Here is a 13,844-nt window from a genome sequence, read left to right as displayed (position 1 = left end):
AGGAATAGTAAGGATATACAGCTGACAGCTTATTTTAAATGATATGTCAACAGAAGGAATTAGGGGCGACAAAGAAAATTAAGTCTTTATTCCTGGGGCTATAATCTCATAATTTCAAGTACTGGATATCTTTTAGAGATTACTTCTGAAAGGCACTATACAAAATGTGCATTATCAAGAGAACCCTTAATAGTTATGAGAAAATTAAAACAAAACTGGCTTCGTATTATGTGAATTGGTACCTGCTGCTCCTCATTTCCAATGCTAACTGACCCCATTCACTGACATGAGAAAAATGTTTCATTTAAGCAACTTAAGTAGAAGAGAAAATTATATGATCTAGCATTGGGATAATGAGCTCAATCTCAAAAATACACATAAATGTTTCATGAATGTGGCTCTTTAAAAGTCCTATATCTAAACGAAATTAATACATATCATATGTTACTTTAAATATGTACATATAACAAAATTAAAAATAATTTGGTTATTCATCTACCCCATTTCACCTACATTTATCTAAACTTAGATATCTAATTTGGTCAAACATTTTCTAAAATCAACAGATGGGAAAGTAACTACTTGTGTTTGGTCATATTATATTTAAAGTTTATAAGGGCTCTAACAATGGTACGATAACACTAGATGGAAATTAGAATCATCTGAAAGCTTTTAAAAATTATTAATGCCGAGGCTCCTCTCTAAATACCTTTTTAAATTGGACCAAAGAGCCTGACACCATTTTCAGCAAAGCTAATAATACATTAAATTTCACTTCTAAAACCTGCATTTCCAACCTTCAAACTGACCTTTTAAAAGTCATCATGAACACTTCATAAAATATGTAATAATCAAGGTGAATTTTTTAACTAAGAAGAAAAAAGTGAGCAAAGCAAGACAGGCTATACTATTATTCTGGATAACATCTAAAACTAGTATGTCTTACCGTGATGAAGGTATAAACTTTGGAGTTTGTATGTCATCTTTGTAATTAAAAGATACAACTGCATATGGACACACGTGTCTTGGTCTCCGCCTTAGCTCATCAAACCCATACTCATAAAAATAATACTAAAAATTAAAAAAATGGAACATTAAGAAGACAAAAAGTACAGAGTCAAATCTTTATCTGTCTGATTTCTGAGAAACAGAACATTTAAAATAGTTGACAGATAGTATCGTTAAGTACTACTTGTCAGTCTAACTAAAACTACACTGCATATTCATTTTGAAATAGGAAATATTTTTTCTCTATATTTATCAAATTCCAAAGTACTAACAAAGTCATTGCCATCGAGTCAATTCCAAGGCACAGCAACTCACAGGGTTCTTTCAAACTAGCAATCTTTACAGGAACAGACTGCTGCTATTTCTCTCATGGGGCAACTGGTAGGCTCAATCCTTAACCTTTTAGTTATCCACTGCATCATCAGAGTTCCTAAAAAGTACTAATAGGTATTCCAAGAGTCTAGTTTTAAGTTAATTATATTGACCAACAGCCCAAGTTCAATTCAAAAGCAATGAAATTTTAACTTCCCAGGTTTGTTCACAGAAAACAATTTCAGAAAAAAGTACTGTACAAAAAAATATACTATAGACACAATCTCAACCAAACCTAACAAACCCACTGTTCAAAGTCTCAGAAGAAACTACTCTAGAATCCAGATGTCGACAAAGTATTGAAGGGGAGGTGGAAGACAGCAAAATCAAAAATGATAAAGTTCCTAACATCCATTTGCCTATTTCATTCATTCATCACATTTATTAAATTAGGGTTTCTCTGAGCTTGAGCTACAAAGGAACTAGTTATTTTCACTTAAAGCCATTGATTTTCTAAAGAAAGCAGCACTGTCTATCAAAGTCCATTTCCCTGTGAAACCATTGGTTTCAATAATGTACGTTTGTCTAAAAAAAATCCAATAAATATTCAAGAAATAACAAACCAGTTATAGTCCCACTAAAAAAACCAACTTTATAGTTAGAAATAGAAATCACAAGCAACATTTGTTGTTGTTGTGAGTTAGAACCTACTCATGAACAACCCACCAAAGGTTTTCGGAGCCTATAAATCACACAGGTGATTGCCCGGTCTTTCTCCTTCAGAGTAGCTGTGGATTCTAACCACATGCCTATGGCTGGTAGCACAACTCCTCAACCACTAGGCCACGAGAGCTCTCTGACATCTACCAATAATATTACTACTTAGAAAATAATCAAATGAGTTAGCTCTAGACAACTTTGGTGAATCTGTCATTTTTATTAAAAGTTCTCAACAATACGTGTTTCATTACGGAAACTGTTCAAAATAGCAGAAGCAAGGGTAAATTTTAATTTCTGTATATAAAACCTCCCAAGTATTAAAGGAAGGGAGGACAAAAGAAAACATCTACTGGGAGGTTAGATTCCTAAAGACATGACCCCTTATTTTTCACAAGCCATATGGATACATAAATTCTTCTGTTGTTTATTGTAAAGAATAGTGAAACTTCATTATTGAGATATAACTAGAACACATAGAAATGTTACATTTTAAAATATGTACACCAATTAAAACTACGTTGTAAAAAATTCATTTTAAGTCTGTAACTTAGAAAAACATTAATATGAAAACAGAAAATACCTATCAAAAGTTAAAAAAAAAATTCAAACAAAAAGAAAAGATATACTAGGGAGCTTCAATTTTACCTTTAAGGATGACTTAGGAAAACTTTAGAGGCCAGGAAAAGTCAAGTCTTCAAATAAAATGAGTTGTTATTAAAGACAGCAGTCATACAAAAACCAGGGTATAGCTCAGTCTACAGGCAAGGAGAACTAAATTAAGGAGACTGAGTAGTAGTCTGTCTATATGCTTCTGAGTTACCTTTGAAACACTGAATAAATAGCAGTTAGACACAAGAGAGTCTGAAAGGCATCCAACAGTGATAAGTAGAAACTGGAGTATAGACCAGCATGGTGGCCCAAAAAACTAAAACAGGAACATTCTAAGATTTCAGTGACAACCAGAAGACTTTAACATCAAAATGACACCTACCTGCGTAAGTTCATAAGCCCTGTAAGCCAAAAGTGAAGTAACTCTATTGGCATTCTTGGACACATGACATTCATGTTTTGGTGTGGGGTCCAAAGCACTTTTATTTAATAAAGATTCTAAACTTTTTACCCCTATGGGATCATATATACTCTTTATTTTACCCTAAAACAGAAAGAAAAGAAAAAAAGAAATAAAGAATTGGTTAGTTTCCACCCTTATCAAATACTACTTTAAATATTCTTTAAATCATCTATACTAGTAATTTTTCCCTTTTCCCCAATACCTGGTAATAAGGCAAACTCAACATTTTTTTACCAATATTGATTCAATAATCAGAGTGTAAACACTGAAAAATAAAATGTTTGAACTGGTTTATCAATGTTGTTGTTGTTGTTATGTGCCGTCGAGTCGTTTGCAACTCATAGCGACCCTATGTACAATAGCCCTAAACCGTGCTCTATCCTGTGTCAATCTCATTGCCTCTGACACACCCATCCTGATTACCCCAGTCACTGAATCAATCCACCTCATAGAGGGTCTTCCCCTCCTGCGCTGTCCCTCTACTCTACCCAGCATGATGTCCCTCTCTAAAGACCTGTCTCTCCTTACAACATGTCCAAAGTATGTCAGATGAAGCCCCAGAATCCTTGCCTCCAAGGAGCAACCTGGTTTAACCCTCTCTAGGATGAATGTTTGTTTTCTTGGCAGTCCATGTTACATTCAATACTCTTCTCCAGCACCACAGCTCAAAGGCGTCAATTCTCCTTCTATCCTCCCTAGTCACTGTCCAACTCTGATGCATAACAGTAAGAAAATACAAATTCTATTCACTTGGATAGACTTTGGCCTAATCTACATTATACTATAAAATATACTGCCCTCTTTTTTAAAAAAGCAGATTTTAAGATCTTTATGTATCAGGGAGCTCTGGTGGCCTAGTGGTAAGAAGCTGACTGCAATCCCAGAGGTACGTGGTTTGAATCCACCAGATGCTCTGCTGGAGAGGGAGGGGCAATCTCCTCCTGTACCAGTCAGAGCCAATTTGACGGTACACACAAAAAATTAATAAAATACAATAAAAGGTTTTTTTTTAAAAAAAAAGATCTTTATGTATTGTGAGCTTAGATCATCATGGAAAAATAGAATATTCTCAAAAGTATCTTTATAATTAAAAAATTAATCATCAAAATAAAGGGGAAAGAGACCCACACTTTCAAGACAAGACACCCAGGAAAAGTATTACTGAATAACAACAAAGCAGGAAGCCTCACAATTCCTCAGAGCCTGCTGTAAGGTCACAATAGTCAAAATAGCCTCATACAATGACATATAAATTAGACAAACAGTAACAATGATAAAAATATATATATATATAAAAATTAATGCAATGATGTATAAATGAACAAATGGAACTAAGAAGAGCAAATCTGTCCACCTATGAACCACCTGGCCCCTTCAACAAAGGGCCAAAAACCCATTCAATGAGGAAGCAAGAATTTTTAAACAAATGGTTCTGGAAAAACTGGATTATCCATTCACAGAGAACTGAAATAGAATCCCTACATCCCACCACATCCAAAAACTAACTCAAAGTGGTCCAAAGACCTACAAATAAAACCTAAAGATTACAAAGATCACAGAAAATGATGTGCTGTGATATATGACCTGAATTCCTGATCACAAGAGGTGGTCCTGGATGCAGTAGGAGAAAAATTGATAACAAAATTAAAAATTCTACAGAAAGACCTGACTCACTGTTCTGGGAGAGACTAGTGGAACCCTGAAGATATAGATAAGCCCTTAGAAGGCATTCTTCAAACACGGAACTGAACACACTCCAGAAGCTAAGCCAAACAATACATACACTTAATAAAGCAAACCACAGACCTCTAAGGAGCACGCTCCTCAGTAAACAATTTTAATGGCAGCATTTGCCAAAAATCAAAGTACAGAATGGACAGAAAGGAAAGAATGGATACTAGTGGGTATATGAGAGGAATGCTATTACATTGAGAGGTCTGTATCAAATGCTGTCAAACAAAAAGTGTGTAAACTAACTTGCTTTGTAAACATTCACAACTACATAAAACTTTTTTGTTTTAAAAGTTATCATTATATATCAAAAATTAAGTTCAACTAAAAATCTTTGTTCAATATTGTCTAAAATATAGAAAATATAAGATTTGAAGGTACCTTCATTATTTTAAAAATAATAACATCACCAGTTGCCCCAGCTTCTAAAGGATTAACTTGCAATAAATCAGCGTACCTACAAAGATAAACACCTAATAAAAAGAGCACAAAAAAATTCATTAACTTTTAAATGAGTAGGCTACAAATCTTTTTAAAACACAAATATTTACATCAATAATAAAAAAGGTATGAAATCTTTCTTAACACATTTAAGGACAATAAAAATTCATGAAATTAATGCAAAAAAATCCCTTAGCTCTGGTGGCCTAGTACGTAGAAGGTTGTGCTGCCAATCCAAAGGCTGGCAGTTTAAATACACCAGCTGCTCCACAGGATAGGCTATCTTAATCCATGTGATTTATAGCTCTTGAAAACCCACTGGAATGTTAATCAGCTAATGAGCCACTTTCCACTTGGCTGGAATTATTTGAGTTTTATTTGAGATCAGTGTATTCTTAAGGAAAAAAAACAACAACAAAAAACTTCCATCAATGTGAGATATTCAAAATTAGAAGACGGATTTATACTTAACAATCTAAAACTAGTCTCCTTTTTCTGAACTATAACAAAGGATACTTGAATTTAATTATAAAGGTCTCAAACTTATATTGTTGCTGCTAAGAGCTGTAGAGCGAACTACAACTAACAGCAACCTTCTAATAACATCTGAATCTTGCCCTTTCGTGGGCCATCCTCATCATCAATGAAATAATCACTGTGTCAATCTATCTTACTGAGGCTCTTCATACATTTTAAAATGGCAACTTAACAGTAGGAAAACAGAAATGAAAATACAGTAGGAAAACAGAAATGAAAATCTTAATAATTACCTAAGGAAGGACTCCCAAGAATTGTTATTTTGGATTGGCCCACCTGTAATCCTTTTTCACATATGCTTTGAACCTAAAATAAACAAAACCTTCATTTAACTACCAAAGGAACATTAAAAACTTCAAAAAGTAATCTAGAAACCTATTTTACATAAAATTTAAGCCTGTAAACTTATCATCTTTTATACTTTAGATACTTTATGTATATATCAGTTTATGTGAGAGCTATTAGGCACTGTAGCATCAACTACTACTCATAAGAACAGTAGGAATAGATGTGCACCTTGCCCTATCCTGTGACATCCCTCACAATCTATGATATGCTCATATCCACTGTTACCGTTACTGTTTTAATTCATCTTATTGAGGGTCTCCTTCTTTCTGTATCTTCCACCTTTCCCAGCATGATGTCATTTCCAAGGACTTCCTGACAACATGTCCAAAGTATGTGACACAAAGTCTGACCATCCTTGCCTCTAAGCAGTGTCTTGATCGCACTTTCTCCAAACAGGATTATTTGTTCTTCTATGGAGTATTTAGTACTTCAACACAATGCAAAGGCATAGATTTTTCTTCGGTATTCTTTAGCCATTGTCCAACTTTCACCTACATCAAGTAGTAACTGAAATATTATGCCTTGAATCAGGCACACCTTAGTCTCTAACATCAGTGCTCTTTGGAACTTTGGAGACTTCCATGACACATTTTCCCAATGCAACACACCTTTTCATTTCCCAACTTCTGCTACTACGCATGATAATTGTGAAATATAGCTGTAATTATAAAATGAATCTTGAACATTTTTCTCCATGACACTGTGTATTGGAGAGAATACACAGTGGTGAAAATTTTTGTTTCCTTGATCGTGCAATCCGTATTGAAGGCTATAATCTTTAACCTTATGCAGTTAAGTGGTTCACTTTTTTCAAGCAAGATTGTGTCACCTGCCTTATACAGCTGGTTGATGAGTATTCTTCCAATACTGATGTCATTCTTTATATAGTCTAGCTTGTGAAATGATTTACTTAGCATTGAACAGGTATGGACAAAGGATATAACCTTGATATATACTTTTCTTGACTTTAAACCATGAAGTGTCTTCTTGATCTGTTTGATGAATAGCTTTTTCATCTATGTATTAAGGGGTTTTTTTTGGAAGGTACTAAATAGAGATTGATTTATTTAAAAGTTATATCCCAAAGTGACAGATTTCCCTCCTTGAAAGCAAACAGAGAGGCCTATGTATAAGTCTGCATGAGCACAATAAAGTATTCTAAGATTACCATTTTTCTCGATGTTAGCCAAAATTTTATGATTCACAGTCAAATTCCTTTGCATAATCAATAAAACACAAGTATCTTTCTGATAGCCTCTGTTTTTAACCAAGATCCATCTGGCATCAGCAATGTGTTCCTTGCACCACAACCTCTTCTGAATCCTGCTTAAATTTCTCACAGTTTCCTGCTAATGTACTATTCCAGTTAGTTTGGATAAGTTTAACATTTTACTTATATGTTACATTGATGATTTTGTTTGATAATTTCCACTTTCTGGTGGATAACCATTTTTGAAATTATAACAAATAACAATCCTGTCCAGTCAACTGAGGTAGAAAGAGTATTTAAACTAAAATTTCATTTTTGGTATGTATTAATTGTGGTACTAACCGATTAAAAACAAATGATAATTTATGCTTCAGCGAAACAAGTTAGTTTTTATTTTTTGTTTCTCCTAGGCTATGCTTCCAAGCCAAAAGTCACATAACCGTGGTATGCCCACTTGCTGTGCAGAGGTAACTTGTGGTTGCTGTGAAGATGAGTACTGTTACCCATGGTAGGCAGTGTTTGGGGAAGCTCCCTGATTAAATCAAGCTTGGAAACAGGAGTGGCATCTACTTCCATAGTATCCTGCCTCTGGAAACCCTATAAACCTGGATAAAAGACGACAGTTATACAGGAAGTGTCCAGGACTTTCATTCCTGCGATAATGGCACTTAACAACTAGGCTATGCCAGATACACTGACTCCTGGCACATAGATAAACATCTCCTTTTATAAGGAATTAAAACTACTTAAAAATTTAAGAAAAAGTAACCACTATAATCTTAAGGTCAAAGAAAAGGGGAAAAAAAGATTCAAACCACTAAGCAATATAAAAAATAGCTTTTTTTTAATAAAGAGAAAATTCTTATTCAGCATATTTTAGGAAAAGAAAATAGAATTACTGAGAAAAATGAACACATATAAAAAATAAACTTCAAAAACAATGAACCACCCTGTCCTGAATAATTTCACTTATACAAGGGTATACTCCAGGGATGTGTCCTATCTCCATGCCTTTTCAACCTATATGCAGAACAGATTATCTGGGAGGTTGGGTTCTATGAGGAGAAGTGTGGCCTCAGGATTGGTGGAAGATCCATCAACAATCTGCATTATGCAGAGGACATAACCCTGCTTGCTAAAACTGAGAAGGACCTGAAGCACTTGCCGCAGAGGGTCAAGGACTGCAGCCTTCAATACAGATTGAGGCTCAATATCAAGACGACAAAGATTCTCACCACTGGACCAATTGGCAGCATCAGGATGGATGGTGAAGAGATTAAGACTGTTAACAACTTTAGTTTGCTTGGCTCCACAGTCAAGAAATGAAAAGACGTATTGAGATGGGAAAGACTGCTGTTGGGGACCTCTCCAAAGTGCTGAAGAGCAATGGTGTCACTCTGGAGACTAAGGTGCACCCGATACAGGGACTGGTCTTTGCAATCAGTTGTTATGCGTCAGAGTGTTGGACTAGGGAGGATAGAAAGAGAATTGATGCCTTTGAGCTGTGGTGCTAGAGAAGAATATTGACTGTACCATGGACTGCTAAGAAAACAAACAGGTTCATCCTGGCGATGGTTAAACCAGGCAACTCCTTGGAGGATAGGATTCTGAGGCTTCCGTCTGACATACTTTGGACATGTTGTAAGGAAGGACCAGTCCTTGAGAGAAGCATCATGCTTGGGAGGGTGGAGGGACAGCACAGGAGGGAAGACTCTTTATGAGGTGGATTGATTCAGTGACTGGGTAATGGGGTGGGTGTGTCAGAGACAGTGATATTGGCACAGGACAGAGTAGGGTTTAGGGCTGTTGTACATAGGGTTACTGTGAGTCTCAAGCGACTGGACGGCACATAACAACAACAGACATCTAGGAAGTGACTAATTATCAAGTACGTTCTTTTTTTGTTGGTGGTGGTGGTGGTGAATGGAACAGGCATTTATTAAGCACCTACTTGTGCCAGACACTGTGCTAAGCACGCTTCCTGCACACTTCTCTCACAGCACAACCATCTGTTCAGAAAGAAAAACCAAGAAAAGGAACATTGTCGCAACCATACAAACTGGGTGGGCAGGGTGTGATGGACACAAGTGAGTCTCGGGCCTGAAAACACACCCACCAGAAACTAGAGTCCTTTCTCTGGACAAATCTCTACGCAGTGAGTATTTTAAAGCATCTCAATATTTATTGAGTAAAAACTCATGATCTTTCATGATCTCACACATTGGGGCCTAGCAGACATTCAAATACTCTGAATGCCAGTCAAGAAAAGAAGAAAACCACTTGGTGTGAAGGATATTCATATTTGGATTAGAAAATATAATGTCCCACACCCCTCCAGTTCATATGGTTGCAACAGCCCTTAAGAAAGAATATAAAGGTCCCTGCCCTGACTGCATAACTAGGTAGACCTAGTTCTGGATTCCTGGGACAGAATCTTCCAGTTGTCCACAACCTCACAAAGCCAGAGAAGAGGAGATTTATAATCGGAAAAGGAGTTGAGTGGACGGCACAACTGGTTTGGAAACACGACAGACTGCGCCTGCATTTACAGAAGCAACGCAAACAGAACATCCTAGTCCTAGGTGGCCTCCCGCACACACACTGTGGGCTAACGCCCGGCCCAGCCCTAGTTGTCCGTGCTGAGCTTGGAGAGGCCCCTTCGGAAGTCGATCTTCCCGTCCAGCACCTCCAGGAAGTTCTTCAATTCCACCTTCAGGTGGCGCTGTCGGTACTTGCTCTCCTCAATGTCCGTCTTCAGCGACCACACTTTTATCTTCCAGGTTTTGATTGTCTTTCTCTGCTGCCTCTAATTTCTCAGAGACGTATTCACACTCCGACATAAGCTGAGGGATGATTTCACTTTGCTTTCGGAGATCCTTCAACTCCGTCTCTTTCTCCCGGAGTTCCGATTCCAGCTCCTCGAGCCTGCGCTTCAGCAGGCTGTTGTTCTCTTTCTCTCTGTTTATCTCACTGCATTGCTCTTCCAGCTCGTCAATCTTGTTTCGAAGCCGGTCATTCTCATCTCGGCAGATGGAGAACTGCCTCTTCCACTGCTCCACGCTGGCCGCTGACTCCTGCAGTGCTGTGGTCAGCCGGGCGTTGCTCTCCCGCAGGGTCTACAGCTCAATCTCCCATTTCTTCACGTTGGCAGCGCTGTGTCAAAGCGATCTTCAGCTTGTCGTTCTCAGATTTCAGGACTGCTGTGGGAGGCCTTTTCATCATCTGTCCCGTTGACGCTGGATGCCTGGGAATGGTTGCTTGAAGTCTCGATTGTCTCCTGGGACCTGTCTCTAGCTAGTCTGGCAGCTTCTTTCACTTCCTGGAACTTCTCTGCAAACTTCGTCAGCTGCTGCTCAGACGAGAACCCCAAGCCAAACACCGTGTTGGCTCTGCTGTCTGCCCACTGCCCAAACTTCTGTGATGTTTTGGTGAAAGTCATGTTTGGGGTGATTGTGCTGTTTATGATCACCTTGGCTCCGTCCACACTGATGATGCGGTAGCTGTTCCTCGTGACATCGTAGAAGTAGGAGACAGTGACCACCTGCTTGCTCGCCGGCACCCAGTTCTTCTTGGTGCTCGGATCGATCTGGAAGACATGCGCTCTCGTGGTGAAGATGGGCTGTTCTCCCATCTCCGGCCGTGTTCCGGTGGCCGCTCCGACGGGCCCTCTCGCTCGCTAGCTCTCTGCCCGCTCGGCAGCTGCTCCCGGCGCGGCACATGCGGCGGCCCGTGCTCGCCCGGCTCAGCACCGGTGCCGCTCCATTCCGCGGCCAGGGCCAGCCGTTGCCGCCACCTCCGCCAGCGCGGGCGGGCGGGGGCTGGGCAAGTGCATTCTTTTTAAGCACGTTGACGCACCCTTTTAAACTGAGACCATGCTTAGAAACATATTTTGCCGTCATTTGCAGCAACGTCTTAAGGACCACTGAATCAACTTTGACTTGAAAACCTCTAAATCCAGCCCTATGGTACATCATCCCTCACAATTTCTTCTCAAGCCCATTATTTTAGTCACTGTGTCAATCCTTCTTACTGAGAATCTTCTTCCCTTTCACTGACCCCTCTGAATTTCCAAGCGTGATGTCGTATTCCAAAGACTCTCCTGGCCTCTCCTGACAACATGCCCAACGAATGTGAGATCAGGCTTCACCATCCTTGAGTCCAAGAAGTACACTGGTTACACTTTCTCCAAGACAGTTATTAAGTTAATTACTAAATAATTATAAAATTAGTAACATACAATAGAAACATCTTGTTTAAAAGAGTTCACGCACCTGATGTCGATCAACCATCAGAAATGCATAGGTTTCTGAAAGTTCCTTATCTAAGCGGCCATCAAACTTCAGTTCTCTTCGTTTTTCTGTGAACTAAATGAAATTTGTAACAACTACTTAGTGTGTGAATGCATTTTTAACTGACTTTCAGGAATTTTTTTTCTAAGAACTTCTAAACATACTAAAGAAAAAAAAATCGTATTTTCCTACCATATAATTTCAGTCCTTAAAATTTTTTTAAAAAAAAAAATTTTTTTTATTGTATTATTTTTTAGTGTACTGTCAAATCAAATCTGACTGGTACAGGAGGAGATTGCCCCCCCTCCAGATGCTCTGCTGGATTCGAACCACATATATCTGGGATTGCAGTGCAGCATCTTGCCACCAGAGCTCCCTTCAAATTTTCTTCTTATAAAGGCCTCTTTATTCACAGGCAAAAAAGCATCTGCTGTTTATTAATTTTAATGACATTTCTATAAAATTTTTACACTTCTTAATCTCATATAGGTTACATGTTTTAATAATCTGTTTCTTCCAATTTACTTAGAATGGCATACTACATACATTAGATGGCTTAATAAATCTCTGCTGAATGACCAAACGCTACATTATAAATTCTTCTAGGACAAAGAAAGATACTTCTTTTTTTTTAAAATAACTCTATTCTGAATGTGAGCCACATGTTTTTAGATGTCCTAGAGTCGACTATGACTCACAGCAACCATACGAACAATAGATCTACACCCTGCCCCATCCTGATCATCTCTGATATACATGAGCCCATTGTTATAGTCACTGTGTCAATCCATCTTGTTAGGGATCTTCCTACCAGAGACACTCTAGCTTTCCAACCATGATGTCCTTTTCCAAGGACCAGCTCCATCTAAAAATATGCTCAAAATATGTGAGCAGCAGCCTCACCATCCTCACCTGCAAGAAGCACCTTGGCTGCATTTTACTTCTAGGAGAAAAGAGTGACTTAGAACCAGTAATGCTCTTGCCCTTTAGCAATCTTTTCAAACTCTCAAAACTCAAACTCATTGCCATTGAGTCAGAATCGAGTCATAGCTGAGGCTGTAGATTGCACAGGAGATGAATCACCCATCGTTTTCCCGTGAAACCACTGGAGGATTCACCTGCCAGAAGGGCTTGGTCTCTGGGTTAGCAGCTCAACTCCCTAGTCCAGTTAGTACCATATTACTCAACTTATGAAAGTACAAAATTTCTTACTTTTTAATAAACTCAGTAATTAATTGGTCATAGATTAGGAAGATGTACACATTAAATACTTCTAAAATTCTCATATGTATTAACCATAGAATGACACAAACTAGCTTTTTCTACATCAAAGAATATTTCCTATTGAGAATACTCAAAATCTGTAAGTAAAACTTTAATTTACTATCAATTTCTTCCCACTTGTTCATTAAAAATTTCCACCAATGAGATTAAGATAATCTGTCCACAAAACAATTAGTAGGGAAAACAATATTCTTTAAAAAGCTGCACATTCTTAATTTATGTTCCAATTTAATCATCTGATATTCATAAGAGATTCAATTAAATTAACATGAGGGCAAAATAATTAAAGGGCAAAAAGTCTTAAGTTTACGATTAAACCATTATACAGTAAGCTGTCTCTATGTTCAAGATTCATTTTTAGAAAAAAATATAAAAAGATATTTTACTTAAACACTCATAAATTTACACAGTAGATAAGTGCAATGTTAAAAACCCATAATTTAAAACATACCTCCTTTTCCAAAAGCTCATTATGTATCAAGCAAGCACGTTTATAGTTAAAATTTGCTCCAGAGGTTGGTTCAAGGTAAGATGAATGGAGAATGTTTAAAACATCTTCAAATTCTCGAGAGCCTGGAGTTAATGCCTGGAAAAGTGCTACAAAATAAATTTTAAAAATATACTGTTAAAATCATTTCATCTTATACTGCCTAACACCACTGTTATAAAATAGGACTGACATGGGGGCTGGGAAAAAACTAAGAAAAGAGGGGATAAATAATGTACACGGCATTGAAATAGATGAGGGAGAGAATGGTATAAAAGGAACATATGATTAGGTATTATTGGCGTAACAAGAGTCCAGAATAAGAGCTGCATAGTAAAGTGGTCTTGGGGGTTAGGGGCTGTATAACAATGAAAGAACTTTTTTTTCCCAAAGAAAAAAGTTAAC

General features: G+C 37.6%; 1 protein-coding gene and 1 pseudogene across 1 annotated transcript in view; both read right to left on the bottom strand.

Annotated features, from left to right (window-relative positions):
* Window positions 1-13,844, bottom strand: part of FAM208A (family with sequence similarity 208, member A) — a 61,567-nt gene that overhangs the window by 39,547 nt on the left and 8,176 nt on the right. Inside the window, exons 2-7 of the mRNA XM_006892218.1 lie at window positions 13,404-13,549; window positions 11,651-11,743; window positions 6,055-6,127; window positions 5,225-5,316; window positions 3,032-3,193; window positions 947-1,071 (exon numbers count right to left, since the gene is read on the bottom strand). Of these exons, the coding sequence (XP_006892280.1) occupies window positions 947-1,071; window positions 3,032-3,193; window positions 5,225-5,316; window positions 6,055-6,127; window positions 11,651-11,743; window positions 13,404-13,549 (691 nt within the window). The remainder of the gene's footprint in view (window positions 1-946; window positions 1,072-3,031; window positions 3,194-5,224; window positions 5,317-6,054; window positions 6,128-11,650; window positions 11,744-13,403; window positions 13,550-13,844) is intronic.
* Window positions 10,006-11,010, bottom strand: LOC102845056 (annotated as a pseudogene).

The sequence above is a fragment of the Elephantulus edwardii genome, unplaced genomic scaffold, assembly GCF_000299155.1.
Source record: "Elephantulus edwardii isolate Elephantulus edwardi_28Jun2011 unplaced genomic scaffold, EleEdw1.0 scaffold00113, whole genome shotgun sequence".
NCBI lineage: Eukaryota > Metazoa > Chordata > Mammalia > Macroscelidea > Macroscelididae > Elephantulus > Elephantulus edwardii.
Note: the sequence above shows the minus strand (reverse complement) of the source record. Positions and strands in the feature narration are given on the sequence as shown.